Source organism: Leptinotarsa decemlineata, unplaced genomic scaffold, assembly GCF_025532065.1.
Source record: "Leptinotarsa decemlineata unplaced genomic scaffold, Ldec_3_MD MMD2_tig00001393_RagTag_RagTag, whole genome shotgun sequence".
In the NCBI taxonomy this organism is placed as follows: domain Eukaryota; kingdom Metazoa; phylum Arthropoda; class Insecta; order Coleoptera; family Chrysomelidae; genus Leptinotarsa; species Leptinotarsa decemlineata.
The window spans coordinates 4,705,768-4,720,931 of NW_027412562.1; the positions used below are offsets into that span (position 1 = coordinate 4,705,768).

Here is a 15,164-nt window from a genome sequence, read left to right on the forward strand (position 1 = left end):
TCGGGTATAATTTACGTATAAGTGTTTAATGAGTTTTACCTGATATTACCTTTTCTATTAGAGAAACTGGTACTTGATTGTTTACTGCAATTTGCTTAATTATTTTTAGTCCATCTTGGAAATTATTTTCAGGTAAAGGGATTGTGAAAGCTCTGGGTAACATTGACCTAAACGCGGATAACTTATGTGAGGTTGGACTGAAAGAGTCAAAGGGAATTGTACAGTCTGTGAATGCGTTTTTCCGGTAGATATTTAATCGAAAACCATTATTGACTCTTGAAATAATGAAATTTAAGAAGTTAAGCTCCTTGTTTTGTTCTATTTCTACTGTCAATTCAATTTTGTTATGCAGACTATTGAGAAAGTTTAAAAATTGATTAATTTGTCTGTTTGATCCATCAAAACCAACCAGTACGTAATCAAACCAAACCAAAACATATGCCATAGTCCATGTTGGAATCCTGGTTGTTCTCTAGAAGGTAGCAAGCATAGAAGTTATTGGTTTTTTCTTGTGAAATTTCATGAAATGCTTCCTGTATAAAACTTTTGGATCTACATTTAGTTTGTAGACCCATGATTTGTTATTTTTGTCCATGTTTGGCTTGTTGTTTTTTATATGTCTACCCAAGGAGTTACCAGCTTTATATGATATATTTATGTTTTTTCTGTCAAGGATGTAATGTGCTTGGGATATGTATTTCAACCAGTTGTCTTGCTGTGAAAGCTATAGAGAAAGACAGATGACGAATCTTGTCGACGGTCGCAATCGAAGTTCGGCTTTGCAAATGACCACCTCAGGGAGCCTCATGTTTATTTGATATTCGAAGATTGAGTTTTCTGCCGATACTACTGATTGCGTCTTCATCAGGGGAGATATCGCCTTTGTTTTCTTAGGCTTGTTCTTTGAGGACAGTTGAGTCCAGCATTGCATTTGTTGTTCAGCTTAGCACCACTGATGAGACCTATGGCGGGTCGAAACAGCGCTGTCTGGTGTTGGTTCATGAATGCATTGTGTTTGGGCTGTGTATTTCAACTTTTATCTACACATCTACAAAAATAACAAACCCTGACTTTATAATTCCTTTTTTTAATCGAAACAGTATTGATCTTCCAGAGAATTGCATGAGCATGACTGTCACGTGACTGAATAGAAATTTTACGATTTATTAAAAAGTATAATTGTACATCTGTTAGATCTCACAACGAACATGTTAAATTATGATACCAAAATTACATGCCTGGATTAGAAGATGTGGGTCATCAATAAATCAAGTTTAAGCAACTAGTTTAACATATTATATAAGCAAATTCGATTCCTTTTCAAGATTATTTAGAATTAATACTGTACGAGGGGGTTGAATAGATTATAATCGGCTTTACATTAAAAGAAAATTACATTTTGAACAGGATTTCAGATATGGCTTAATGAATAATCTGTCGTCCAGGTACCCTAACAAAGTCGTTTCATTAAGTAAATAATAATAATGTGTTTTTATTCTGGTCAATCTAGGATAGTTATAGATTTTATACATTTAGAAAATTAATTTTAATCCTACAGCTGACATGAAAGGCTAAGTTCAAATCAATATCGAATGTCTACCACTTCACTTCACACAAGCATATGGAATATGCGTAGAATGCACAAGCTTTGAAAAGCAATAACAGGGACTCAAGGATCTGAAATATAGAATTTGATGTATTGCTTCCACAAAATATTTATATAGTAGTACCTACTCAAAACTAATCACATTAATTTTCACATTTCTTTTGGTATATCGTTATACTCGTAGTCACTTTCGTAAGTAAAGGGTCGTGAATTGGTGGGGTTGATAGACTTTTAAATCAAATATTGATTTTATGAACATTGTCAAGTATTTTTATTTTTACTTTGTCTTCAATTAGCTCCCTGACATTTTATGGCTCAAAGATTGAAACATTTGACTTTCTTGGGTTGTTATAATTAGGCAATGATCATTTGCAGTTCCAACAAAATTATTGATGTCTTCTTTAACTTATACACAAGCCTTATCCGCATTTTCAGTTTTGAAAGAGATATAGAACAGGTTGTTTTCTGCGCATATATGAGACGAACAATGGATAAGAAGTCAACAAACTGGTATAAGTAGAAAAAGGAAGTGGACCTAGGATTGAACCTTGTGACACTTCCATCTTCAGTTCGAGAAAGTCCGACTGATTCCTACTGTCACACTGATATCTTCCCCTCAGATAATTATTAAAGAATTCAACATCATCATTAGATATTCCTATATGATGCAAAATTGTTATCACTAGGTCATAGTTTATAGCGTCAAACGCCCTAGTGAAATCGAGGAGTGTCAGAGCTGTATATAAATCTTTATCTGAAGCCATGATAATATCATCGACTATATGTAGTAAGTAGTGCAACTATATCCTCTTCTAAATCCATATTCTTACGGAGGTAAAACTGACTTCATTCAGGTAATCCGTCGGCTGATGATCAATTATTTTTTCCAACACTTTTGACATTGCACGAAGATCCTTCAGTTCTTGAGGATTAGTAGTTTTTGGTATTGGTAATATTAGAGCCTTCTGTTAATTTGAAAAAAAAACATTATTGGTGAGACAATAATTGATGATATGGGTGAAATAGGAAAGGATTACCAAACATCATAGAAGAATCATTTTGATATTCAAACCATCATATCCAATTACATTGGTTTTAATTAGGCAAAGAGCTCAAAGTTGGAGTCGTAAAGTATACTCGTATAACTATTATATTAGGATATAACATCAACTACTGATGGAGAGATATTAGGTAACGTTTCAACAAAAAAAGTATCGATTTCATCAAAATTTTGCAAATGAGGTGGGATACCAGTTTTAGCCTTCACGGGTAGAACATAATCTTCCTAACAGAAATATATGTCATTCCCGATCATCATCTTTTTCTCTATCTTTATCTTTCTCTCTCGAAAAAAATCTGTTTAAAAAAAAAATCTGTTTTTCCGTTAACCAGCTGTCGCACCCCTACGAACGACAACCCTCAGAAGTCGAAACTTGTGCGAGCTAAGGATTAACGAGGTCTTACCTTTTAACGTGTGATTCCTAACACGGGTTGGACGGTAGCAAGTGAAGATCGATCGTTCAGACTAGGGCTTGAACCACCGACCAACACGGCAGTCAATTCGAGTGAGTGAACAAAGCACCCACGCCGAACCGCTTGGCTACCGACTGACCAAATATTCTAACAATTGAAACAAGCTATATGTAAAAAATACTTGAAATCAGTGTATATGATTACTAACATTTAAATCAGGAAACCACACACTACATCGTTTCATTTATATTATATATTTTAATGTGTTCCAATTATTGTGTCATTTTCTTTCACCAGTATATAGGTATGCATTAATCTTTCCATTTATTCGAAAGTTTTACTTTTTTTTACATTGTATTTACGTTGTGTAACTGAAATTGCCACTATTTCTAAAACTGTTATATATTCTTTTTATCCAAAATACAACTCATGAAATTATAAAACGACAACAAATATTAATTGGCGCTCCGGGGCGACTTCACTGATTCCAGTGGCGCATTTGCTTTTTCAGCTGCAGGAAAACACGGAAAAACCTGCAGCACCACATCATCTGAAGATCTTGATCTGCCAATGTCCTTCCTCTCATAAAACAAAATGTAGGGTGTCTCCAGAGACTGCAATAAATTCAATTCGACGAAATAGAAAATGAATTTGGGGTGCCACAAGGTAGTATTCTCGGCCCTTTACTCTTCCTTATTTATATAGATGATATAGTAGGAGAAGCTGGAATGTGTGAAATCCACTTATTTGCAGATGACACCCTCATCTATTTTTCTTCCACAGACCATGGAATTTTGACGAAGACGATAAACTCTACAATAAATTGTATTCATAAAGGGTATTGCAGTAATTCACTTAAAATAAATGAAAATGAAACAAAATATATGCTCATTACAATAGAAAACCAGATTAAAACACTGCCAAGCCAGAATTTGGAAATCAAACTATGCGGGAACCCAATCGAACAAGTGAAAAAATCAAATACTTGGGTATTATAGTTGACTATGGACTAACGTTTGAAGAACATGCAAACTATATATTAAAAACTATTTCTTAAAGTAAACTTTTTATTCAGATTTTCAAGATACCTTAATGCATGGACAAAAACGGTGATATACAAGAGTATTTTACTTCTCCATTTGAACTATTGCTCCACTATTTTATACCTACTGAACCAAAACCAAATTAACAGGTGAATATTACTGGAGTTTTTTTCCCAACACCAAATCGTTATTTTCAACACCTCGACATGTGTTTCGATCACCAAGTGATCATCTTCAAAGAGGAAGATTGAAACAGTTTTAATCTGTAACAGATTCGGAGTTAAATCGTAACAGAAAAGTTCACTTAGTCTTATCAGACATTTCGAAGGCCTTCGACCGTGTTTGGCACGAAGGCCTTCTACATAAACTAATTGCGTTCGACCTGCCTCGGGGCCTGATCCGGTGGATTGGGTCTTTCCTGAAAGTCAGAACATTTCAGGTTAGAGTAGAGGGCTCTCTGTCTGACAACAGAGAATATTCTTGCTGGAGTGCCACAGGGGGCCGTGCTCTCTCCCACGCTATATTCGCTTCCGGACCTTCCGAGGTCCGAACATGTGAAGGTATCGCTCTACACCGACGTCACGGCTCTCCTCTCATCTTCCATGGGTCGGGAGCTCGGGATCGTCTATATGCAACGTGCATTGGGCGACCTTGAGCGCTGGTACCTCGAGTGGAAGATCCGAGTGAACCCGGAAAAGACTCAGGCGATTACCATGGGAAGAACGACATTTTCTCCGGCTATGAAAGTGAGAATCTCTGGAAGGGAGATCGACTGGCAAGCGCGGGTAAAGTACCTCGGTCTTCTAATAGATCGTAGGCTCACCTGGAACCCGCACCTTATAAGCGTGAAGGCAAAGATCCAGGGTCGGGTGGCAAGCCTGTACCCTTTGATTTTATTAGAAAATCTAAGTTAAGCCTTAAAAACAAAATTATGATCTATAACACGATGTTCAAGCCTGTCATCATGTACGCTTCAGGCGTCTGGGGACAAGCGGCTCCGACCAACATCTCTATCTTGAAGACTTTACAAAATAAAATACTACGGATGATTGTGAATGCTCCGTGTTTCGTGCGGAATGAAGCCATCCGCAGAGATTTACAGCTGCCTTCCATTCAGCAGTCCATCCAGTCGAGGAATCGGCGAGTCTTAGATTGCGCGGAAACTCACGACAATCCGTTAGTCAGGGAAGCTATAGATTACGCTGTAGACGACCCCTCTCGATATAGAAGGCCCCGACACTCTGTCGAATGAGGCCCCCATGTCCTCCGTTAACAGATGAATAATAACTTCATCCATCCCATCCCAGCCAGGTAGGGGTACACCGCGAAGGGCCGCCATCACAGATCAGTTATGACCCATTTGTCCCTCTGACGAAAACCAGTCCAAAGGGTAGGGGAGCAAGTCTCCAGCCTGAAAGAGATCAAGATGACTATCGGCATACAGTGAGTTTATTATATTATGGTCCCCCTCTTAACTTTCGAACGGGGTAAGGGTTGAACAAAATTTTTGTGAAGAATAATATTTGTTAGTACTTCTTGACAAAAAAGGCCATAGTGCGACTTCACTGACCGCCGAGAGGTCGCTGTCAACTTTTTTCAAAATACAACCATGCTATGTCAGATTTTTTGAAATCAATGTGCATTGGAATAATAAATGAATTAGTAACAACTCGTGCAATGGATGAGTGTTGATTTCAAAGGCATTTCACCCCCGGTATCATTTATCTCATAAATGAAATCGTTTGAGCAAATGTTCAAAATGTTTTCCTGACAGTAAATCAGACTATTTTGAAACTAATTTCCAACATTTCGGAATGTTTCTGAGGTAATGCTGTCACAAGTTTCGACAATTCTGTCTCTTAAGTTCCCATATTGTCTCAAGTTGCATAACGTGAACTTGGATTTGATATAGATCCAAAGGAAAAAATCGAGCGGAGTCAAATCCGGGGACCGCAATATTTATTACAACCGAATGATATCCGTCGAAAGGTTGTAGAACTTTTCTCTCCACTGGAGCATGATAATCGTTAACAAGGCCACAAAATAACCTCACGATACGTTCATTGCGTGGCCAGCAGCGTAACCATATACAGTGTGTAAAAGCGTGTAAAAGCCAAATGGAATAAATTCTCAATGCGGTTACGGTACACGTTAAATTTAAATTATAATTTGATATACTTCAATGGAAAAATGCTACCCCTACCTTCAACTTCCGTCGAATAACAGGTACAACCTCCAATTTTGTAAATAGAAAGTATAGGCTTGTGATATATCGTTTGAAAGCTCTCTTCATTCTCTATTAAAAAATGTTATCGCTTTCAAGTTTATTGCAACAATTAAGATAAAATAAATTAAAATCATGTGGTTACCGATATTCGATAAAATACTCTCAAAACTCATTGCATTATACTCAAAACTTATTTCATGTTGAGGTATTGATAATAAAAAAGTAAGCAAAAACCATAGCGATGTTCTGTTTTAGATGGTGTCCTTTATAAAACTGTAAATAATTTCTGCGGCAAAGTTAGTTTGAAACGCCTTGTCAACTTTTGTATGTTACAACATTAGTTGTCAGTTGGCAAATGGTTAAATTAACGGAAATGCATAAAATAACAGTTTTACAAATGATTGGTTTCGTAGATAAAACTCGAATACAACAGGAAGTAGCTCGCCTATTTCATGAGAAATTTACTAATTTACCGCCCATATCTCAAGGAACAATAAGCAAAATAGAGAAGCAGTTTCGCGTGCTTGGTCATGTGAAGCAGATAGAAAAAACAGCTGCCAATGTAATGAGTGATGAACTCAAATTAGATGTGATGCTTGAGTATGAGAAACCACATACATCGAGGCATCCACTACATTCAATGTTAGCCATGCATTGATAGTATGATAGTAAACATATTAAAAGAAATTAAAATGCATCCCTATGAAATTACACCTACTCAAGAGCTCATGAAAGACGATTTTGATAGAAGTATTGTGAGCAAATGATGGACATGTTGGATAACAATATCAGCAGGAATTGCTGAGCAGGAATTGTAGGAAACCAAATCATTGGCCCCTTTTTCATTGAGGGCAACTTGAATGACGATAATTATTTGGCACTACTTCCAAAATGATGTCATTCCAAGTTTAGCAAATTTATATCATGATCCGGAAAACCCTCAAGTTCCAGTGAATACGATATGGTTTCAGTAGGGTGGAGCACCACCACATTACCAAGTTAATGTCCGGCAATACCTCGATACAACATTTCCCAATCGGTGGATAAGAAGGCGAGAATCGATTGAATGGCCAGCGTGATCACCTGATCTTTCATCATTAGATTTCTTTTCATGGAGATATGTGCAGAGCAATGTGTACAACACTAAACCTTCAGATTTGAATGACTTGATAGAACGAATAACACTTGCGATTAGACAGTTTTATTTGAGATTAGGATGTTGCCAAGACGTTCGCGGTGAACATTTTGAACATATACTTCGTTAACATCCATAGTTCGTTTTTCGTATTCTACATTTCATTACGTTTTGCATTACATTTTAGTTTTTGCGTGTATTTTATCGAATTTCGGTAACCATATGATTTTAATTTATTCTATATTAATTGTTACAATAAACTTGAAAGCGATAACATTTCTGAATAGAGAATGAAGAGACCTTTCTAACGTTATATCACAAACTTATACTTCCTATTTAAAAAATTGGGGGTTTTACCTGTCATTCGAAGGGGGTTGAAGGAAGGGGTGGCAATTTATAATTTAAATTTGACGTCTTTCAGGATTTTTTTTCAATATGTACGAAATAATGATTTATTCCATTTGCCTCCAACACACTGTGTTACTTCCAAAGACAAGAAAAAAATAACAAATATGAGTGAAACACAAGATTTCAGACAATTGACATGTATATTTTCAAGTTCCCTCGTATTAGTAGGTATTACAGCCATTGTTATTGAAGACCACCTGCAAAAATAATGAGTAATAAATATGCAAAAGGATTATTATACTCGTAATAGCATGATTATTCCTGTACATGAAAGTAAAAGGAGGTTTATCGTGAGAAGCCAACATGTCAGAAGAGGCAAATTTGAAGTTTCCTTTGAGAATTCTGAAGGAAGCAGGATTTTTGAAAGAAAAAACTCTTGTAGACAAATTCAAAATATATATTTCACTTTTATGTCTTTTCATCGTCGACTCTTTGCTGATTTGGACTTTATGGTGTGACATCAAGACCTTCGAAGATCTTGTGACTATTTCTGAAACAGCAGGTTGTTATTGTCAGGTATTTTTACTTCGTATATACTTACTCTCGATATTGGGTCATTGAGAAATTGTATTTCATGAATTTTCATTTTGTTTTCATATTTCAATATAAGTATATCTAGAATACATCGAGTTTGAGATTGATCTACCATTCGTTGAATATCATTACTTGGCATAGTTGATTTTCTTATATTTCAGTGTTTCACAGCATTTCGGAAACACAAGAGGTTGCATCTTCAATGCCAGCTGCATTTATTTCTGAACAATTAAGTGTCTAAATCCCCATACACGATTTAGATGGATCAACATTATTCATATTTTTTTTTCTGATTCATTCGGCCGTTACTTGATGAAGATCCATAGTAATTTCAAAAACTACCTACAACTCACGATTGGATCTCCACAAACTTTATTTGAAAAATATATCACATGTTTCGCTAGCACAGTAGCTTTATCAAGTGATTTGAATACTTCAAGTTGTTTCTTACACTAAACCTCTACCTAAAGTACCCGTTCAATTATGATCACCTGAAGCATATTACCTCACATCTACATCGATAATAATTCTTTCTCGGTTTTTGGAAAACAAGTTCAATAATGATGATCTATTCAAATCCAGTTGGTCTTTCATAAGAATGTTTGAATTTTTAAGTTTATTAATTTCCATTGCTTCCAAATGATTCAGTTTTAAACCTTTATTTTCTATGTGCAAAATTTTGAACTCTTCGTCAGAGGTATGATTTTCTTCTAGAAGATGATTTGAATATGTTGAATTTGTTTTCTTATTTACATAGCTCGTATGATGTTCCTGGATTCGATTCCCAAATGTTCTGCCAGTTTGACCAATATATACCTTAGGACACGTTCCACACTTTAGTTACTATCCGTTGATGTTCAGCATGATACTATGATGATACTATTACTTTAGTAATAGAATTATTAGATAAAAATAGAGTGAACCCAGTCATGAAACGAGAAATCATTGACATTCTGTCGTTATGTCTCAAACAAAATTATTTTCAGTTTAACAATATTTATTCCTCCTCAAACCTAGCGCAAAACGGTCCTCTATACATCGGAATTCGAATTTTTAATAAAACTCCGCAAAACAGCAACGATGGACCTACCTATTTCAGATTCAAGAAGTCACTGAAAAAAGAGCTAATTGAGGTTGCATTCTATAATTTGGAAGAATTTAGTATAATGATAATAATAATAATAATAATAATCTTTATTCAATCCTTACAGATCACATACAGCATGATATAGGATACGTCACAAATAAAAAAACCGTGTGATGATAGACAAATTTACAATCAACAATAATAACATATGAATATTACTGGAGTTTTTTCCCAACACCAAATCGTTATTTTTACACCTCGACACGTGTTTCGATCACCAAGTGATCATCTTCAAGAGGAAGATAAAACTAATAATTACTCAAAACTAAAGCTACTTATACTAATCAGGTACATCATACAGATAGGTAATCAGTAATACCACCCATACAAGTGTACCACCCTAAATTAATTTTTCAATTGGCTTTTCTATTATTTACAATATGTCCTTATGTATGTTTAAATGTTACAGCTATATATAGAACAATTTTCAGCTATATAAAATTAGTTTCACAATACTATCTATCTAAATATATTTACAATGTGTCTTTTTGTAGTAATCAGTAAACCCAACAATATTATTTCAACAAGCTATATAGTATGCTATTTGGTATTGGTCCGTTGTCGTTATTCATATTATTATTATGTTTACTTATTTCCACACTCTCATAGGCATCTAGTTGCCTGTTGTTATTAACTTGTCTAACTAATCTTAAAGAACTGAAGTCTATGGAATGGTTTTGTTGCAAAATATGATGGGCGACTGCTGATTTTTCAGGTCTTCCATATTTTAAGTGTGCTATGTGTTCCTTATATCTCACTTTAATATATCTTTTTGTCTGTCCATAATATTTTGCATCGCAGTCCTTACATTCAATTTCGTAAATTCCAGACTTTTCCGAATTCTCGACTTTGTCTTTTGGACTTCCCAAAAGGTTCTGCAGTGTATGACTTGTTTTAAAAAACACCTTCATACCTAGTTCCTTGAAAATCTTTCCAAAGTTCTTCGTATATTGGTGGTATGGAACTGAGATGTATTTATCTTGGTTTTTGTCCTTTCTGAAAGTCGAGATTTCGTTCATTCTTAACCTAAACTTCTTTTTCCTAATTATGTCATCTACAATACCCCTCGGGAAACCGTTAGTGGCTGCTATTTCCTGTATTGTACGTTTTTCTTTTGTGAACCTATCATATGTTAGAGGGAAAGTCAAAAGACGATGCACCAAAAAATTGGGTTGAATTTTTTGGTATTGTAGAAAGATCAGTTTGACCTTCCTCTTGAAGATGATCACTTGGTGATCGAAACACGTGTCGAGGTGTTAAAATAACGGTTTGGTGTTGGGAAAAACTCCAGTAATATTCATTACTACACCAAAGGTTCCAAACAGTGCATCACAAATGATACTGGTAACCACAAAACATCTATGGAAACACTTTTCAGTGTCTCTCAACACATAAATATGTGTCTGTCGCATTCTAGCGAGGATCAACACATTTTCAATAGGTTCATTACACACCATAGCCCACTAACTCCTACTTCCATAACAATGAAACACGTGGTGCTAATCTTATACGACCTGCTAAATTCAATCTACAGAAATTTTCCAAGAATTCCTTAGATGTTAACCTATAAAATATCTTGCCAACTACAGTCAAGAACTTATCACAGACACGTTTTAAAAAAGGCATAAAAATTTCTCATTGATGAAGGCATTTATAGTACAGATGAATATATGGCTGCTTCCATGGTAATGCCCAGATTTATCTTTTAATCGAAAGTGCGTGTAATAATATCTTTCAAAAATTTTATTGTATTTTGTTATACAGTGCTGTTTGTAATAATGTATTTTAAAAATTAGTGTGCCCCTTTTGGGTACCTTGTGTTTTCGTTATACTGTAGTGTTAATGTTTTTATTTTATTTCGGTATTATTCAATTTCAAATGTTTGATTTATCAGCTGACTTGCTATAAATGTTTTATACATATACGTAGTCAAATAAACTATCTATCTATCTATCATACAATGCAACCATACAATATTTCTGTGAGGTACTCCATCTTTCCCATGCCTTTGTGAAAATTTATACAGACTCATCTATACTAGCTTAATACATTAGAGCAGCAGTAGTTACACCAGCCACATTTAGATCCATACAGCAACTACAACCATTATCGTGCCATACTTCAGAGGCTACACGTCGAAAATTAAAAGGAAGTATATTCTGGTAATCACAGATTAGTTGAGTTTACTGCAAGTACTTGATAAACTATTGTGATTCACCCATTGGGAAACCTGATTAAAACTGGGGCCACACTGGCGGCTAATGTCAATGCCCATTATCGCGATAATTTTCAACGCGCTAAAGTGGGTGGCTACACTTAATACGGTCAACGTGAATGCCCATGATTGGCGATGAAAACGGCGGTAATTTTACTTGGAAGATGGACGTTGACAGTGACACTGTCACTGTCACTTGAACTATCGCCTAACGCCAAACGGCAATGTTACTGCCGTTGTCAAATTATCGCGTTAAGTCGTGGCTACACCTAGGGTTAACGTCCATTATCGCGATAATTAATGGCATTTCTCGTTAGTGTGGCCCCAACATAAGAAAGAACTGCGCACATTCCACCGGACCGTACAGTAAGTATGGTCCGGTGTATAATATCGATGGTATGCGTTTTTGTACTTGATGTTTTGAATTTCTCTATTGAACGCAAAAATAAAGATAGTTTTAATAAACAATACTAAGCGAATCAATTCACTGTGGGTTCCATATCACACATATACCTATACCAGAAAATGAGATAACAGATGAAAGTACCCGAGAATCAATTAAATATCTAAATCATAGAAATCATCTGAGCTATGGAGAATTTGGAATTGGAAATCATCAAAAGCGATCTTTTGGAAATCAAACACAAATGTCAGATAATAATACCGCGACTACCCATTGGTATTTGATATCTAGAGGAAAACTATGTGCAATTCGTTTAGTAATGAAGTATATTATAGTAATCTGATTGCCGTATGTGCAAAATTTACAGAGACAAATTTTATTCCTCTAATAATTAAGGACTGTAAATATGTAGAAGTTTCTAAATAAAATCAGAAGCAACAGCGGGGCAGGAACAAAGTATGTGCTCTACTGTTTATTTTCCAAACAGAGGCGACACACACTGTCTTCCGACAGTCCGACTCTTTGCATATGATGATTCAGATGACAGTGACCTGTGAGAAGGCCTGTTGGACATCGTAGTTCATCCCTACTATAGTCCAACAACTGTTTCGTATCAAGCTTCGAAGGGTGAATAAACGCCTTGGAGTGAGCCAATCCTGGAAGATTCTGCAAGTCTGGCTTTGTGTAAAACTTTTTCCAAGTGAGCGTTCCAGGTGAGTTTTTTATCAAGGACAATGCCAAGATATTTCAACTCCGTTCCAAATGGAATGACCTCACCATTGAGGAAAAATGGCGTTAAATCGTCCAGTTGTCTCCTCCTGGCGAAGGGAATTATCACAGTATTACAGGGGTTGACAGACATCTGCTCCTTCAGTCACTAACTGTGAACAACGCCTATCGTGCTTTGGAGGATATTACAAGCTACCCTTCCCGATGAGGACCTTGCCAAGATGACAAGGTCATCTGCATAAACTTGCAGATCTATTGTTTTTCTGTTGAAGGCATCAAGCACGATAATGACATTTAAAAAACGCTTGAAACTTCTTCTTAATTCCTAGTATGTCTATTTTTGCTAAGCCCTTATTTTACTCATTTTAATTAAGCTTGTATTAGCGTATATTTTTGTAAGGTTGAAAAACAGCTTACGCTGATAATCCGCCTATTCATTCAATTTAGTTTTTAACTTGTGTCCAGATTTCTTTCTTTTTTAGATGAACAAAATCGATTTATTATTGTCATTATAATTCCGCCACTAATAACCCTGATCTGAGCACATTTGATTATTTTGTAAAATATACAAAATCATCCAGTCCAGCTCAGTGGTCAGCAATATGTAGCAGGAAATAACAATAATCGAGAGGTCGTGAAAAAGCTTGGCTTGAAATCTTTTTTTTTGTTGTCTCACAATTGCTTTTCATTCTTTTTTCGCATATTAGTAACCTTCAACTCATTGTTTAAAATATTCGTTTCTTCTGAACTATATTATCAATTCATTTGCATTTTAGTCTCCATCATTCTTTTCATAGTATACAGGGCAATTCAAATTCGTTTCTGTACATGGAGATCTTGTAAACGATAAGAGATATAGAGTCTCGGTTCAATTGTGGCAAAGTTGTGTACTTTAGAGACCTATTCAATGATGTATAGGAATCGAATATAGCTCTTTTGGTTCTGGAGATATACAGGAAAAACAAAAAAATCCCAAATTATTTTTTTGCCTATATTTTCTTTATTCGCAGACATATTGAAAATCAGTCCACATTTTGCTATTGGCACTTGATGTGGGCTCTCAGAATATATCCATGAATCTTTTATACAGAGTGTCATCTGACTTGGGCCACCCCCATCTTTGAATTTTTAAATACGGACCTGTATTTTTGTTGTAGTTTTTGGATCGTAGACGTTTACTTCATACTGAGAAACTGAATTCAATTTTATATTTCGGGATGTTTCGGTAATATTCGATTATAATTGTGTGAATTATTCCCTTTTAAATTACGGCCCTAGAAATTGGTTGACTGAGTTGAATAAAAACATACTAGCAACTTTCACGTCTCCCTATGTATCGTAGCATTTTTCGAGAGTTTTTTTTTTCATTTTTAGGTACCTATTCATATTTTTTCCATTGCTCTGAGCGTTTTCTACAATGAACTTCGAATAAGAAAACCTTTTATGACTATTTGAAACATATCTACATCAAAAATATATTATATGTGGTTTAATAAGCAGAAAAAGAAATGATAACAATAATATCATCCGAAACGAACACTATAATTGTAATGAAAATTGAAATGAAATAATTTATATAGGTAGGTACCCAAAAAAATTATTGGCGCAGTAAATGTTCGAATTGGAGTCCTTCCATTTCAAGACATATTTAAACTCGGTTTTTCATATCATTTATTGCCCTTAATACATTTATTTGCGAAATCATTAAAAATCCTCAATCTGGAGTCTTCCACATTTTTTATCTCTCTGCCAGCGTAAATCCTATTTTCAATGTCCCCCATAGAAAATAGTCCAAAATAGTAAGATCTGGTGATCTTGCAGACCCATTATTTGTCCCATTATTTGTCTCGAAATGGAAGGACTTCAATTCGAACATATATTGCACAATTAAGTTTTTGTGTATATAAATTACTTACTTCATTTCAATTTTCATTATAATTATATTGGAATTTTTTCATTTTTCCTGTATATCTCCAGGACCAAAATAGCTATATTCGATTTCTTTGCATCATTGAATAGTTCTCTAAAATACGCAACTTTGCCATTATTTAACCGACACTCTATCTCTATCTATCACAACACAACAAAGTTTTTGTTTCGGGGTTGAAATTAGATGATTTTAATGTATTTCCACGTGTTAAAACCGAAAGTGACCATAAAAATTATATATTAACTCTTGTTTTCAAGATATAGTATCATTATATTATATATATGTATATTCAGTTTTCAACAAATGAAATATTT

At 35.1% G+C, this 15,164-nt stretch overlaps 1 protein-coding gene across 1 annotated transcript in view; it reads left to right on the plus strand.

The window, feature by feature from the left end:
* The first annotated feature begins 8,188 nt into the window (after positions 1 to 8,188).
* LOC111513284 (odorant receptor 85c) overlaps positions 8,189 to 15,164 on the plus strand; it is a 28,522-nt gene continuing 21,546 nt past the window's right edge. Inside the window, exon 1 of the mRNA XM_074175855.1 lies at positions 8,189 to 8,408. Within this exon, the coding sequence (XP_074031956.1) occupies positions 8,196 to 8,408 (213 nt within the window). The 5' untranslated portion in view covers positions 8,189 to 8,195. The remainder of the gene's footprint in view (positions 8,409 to 15,164) is intronic.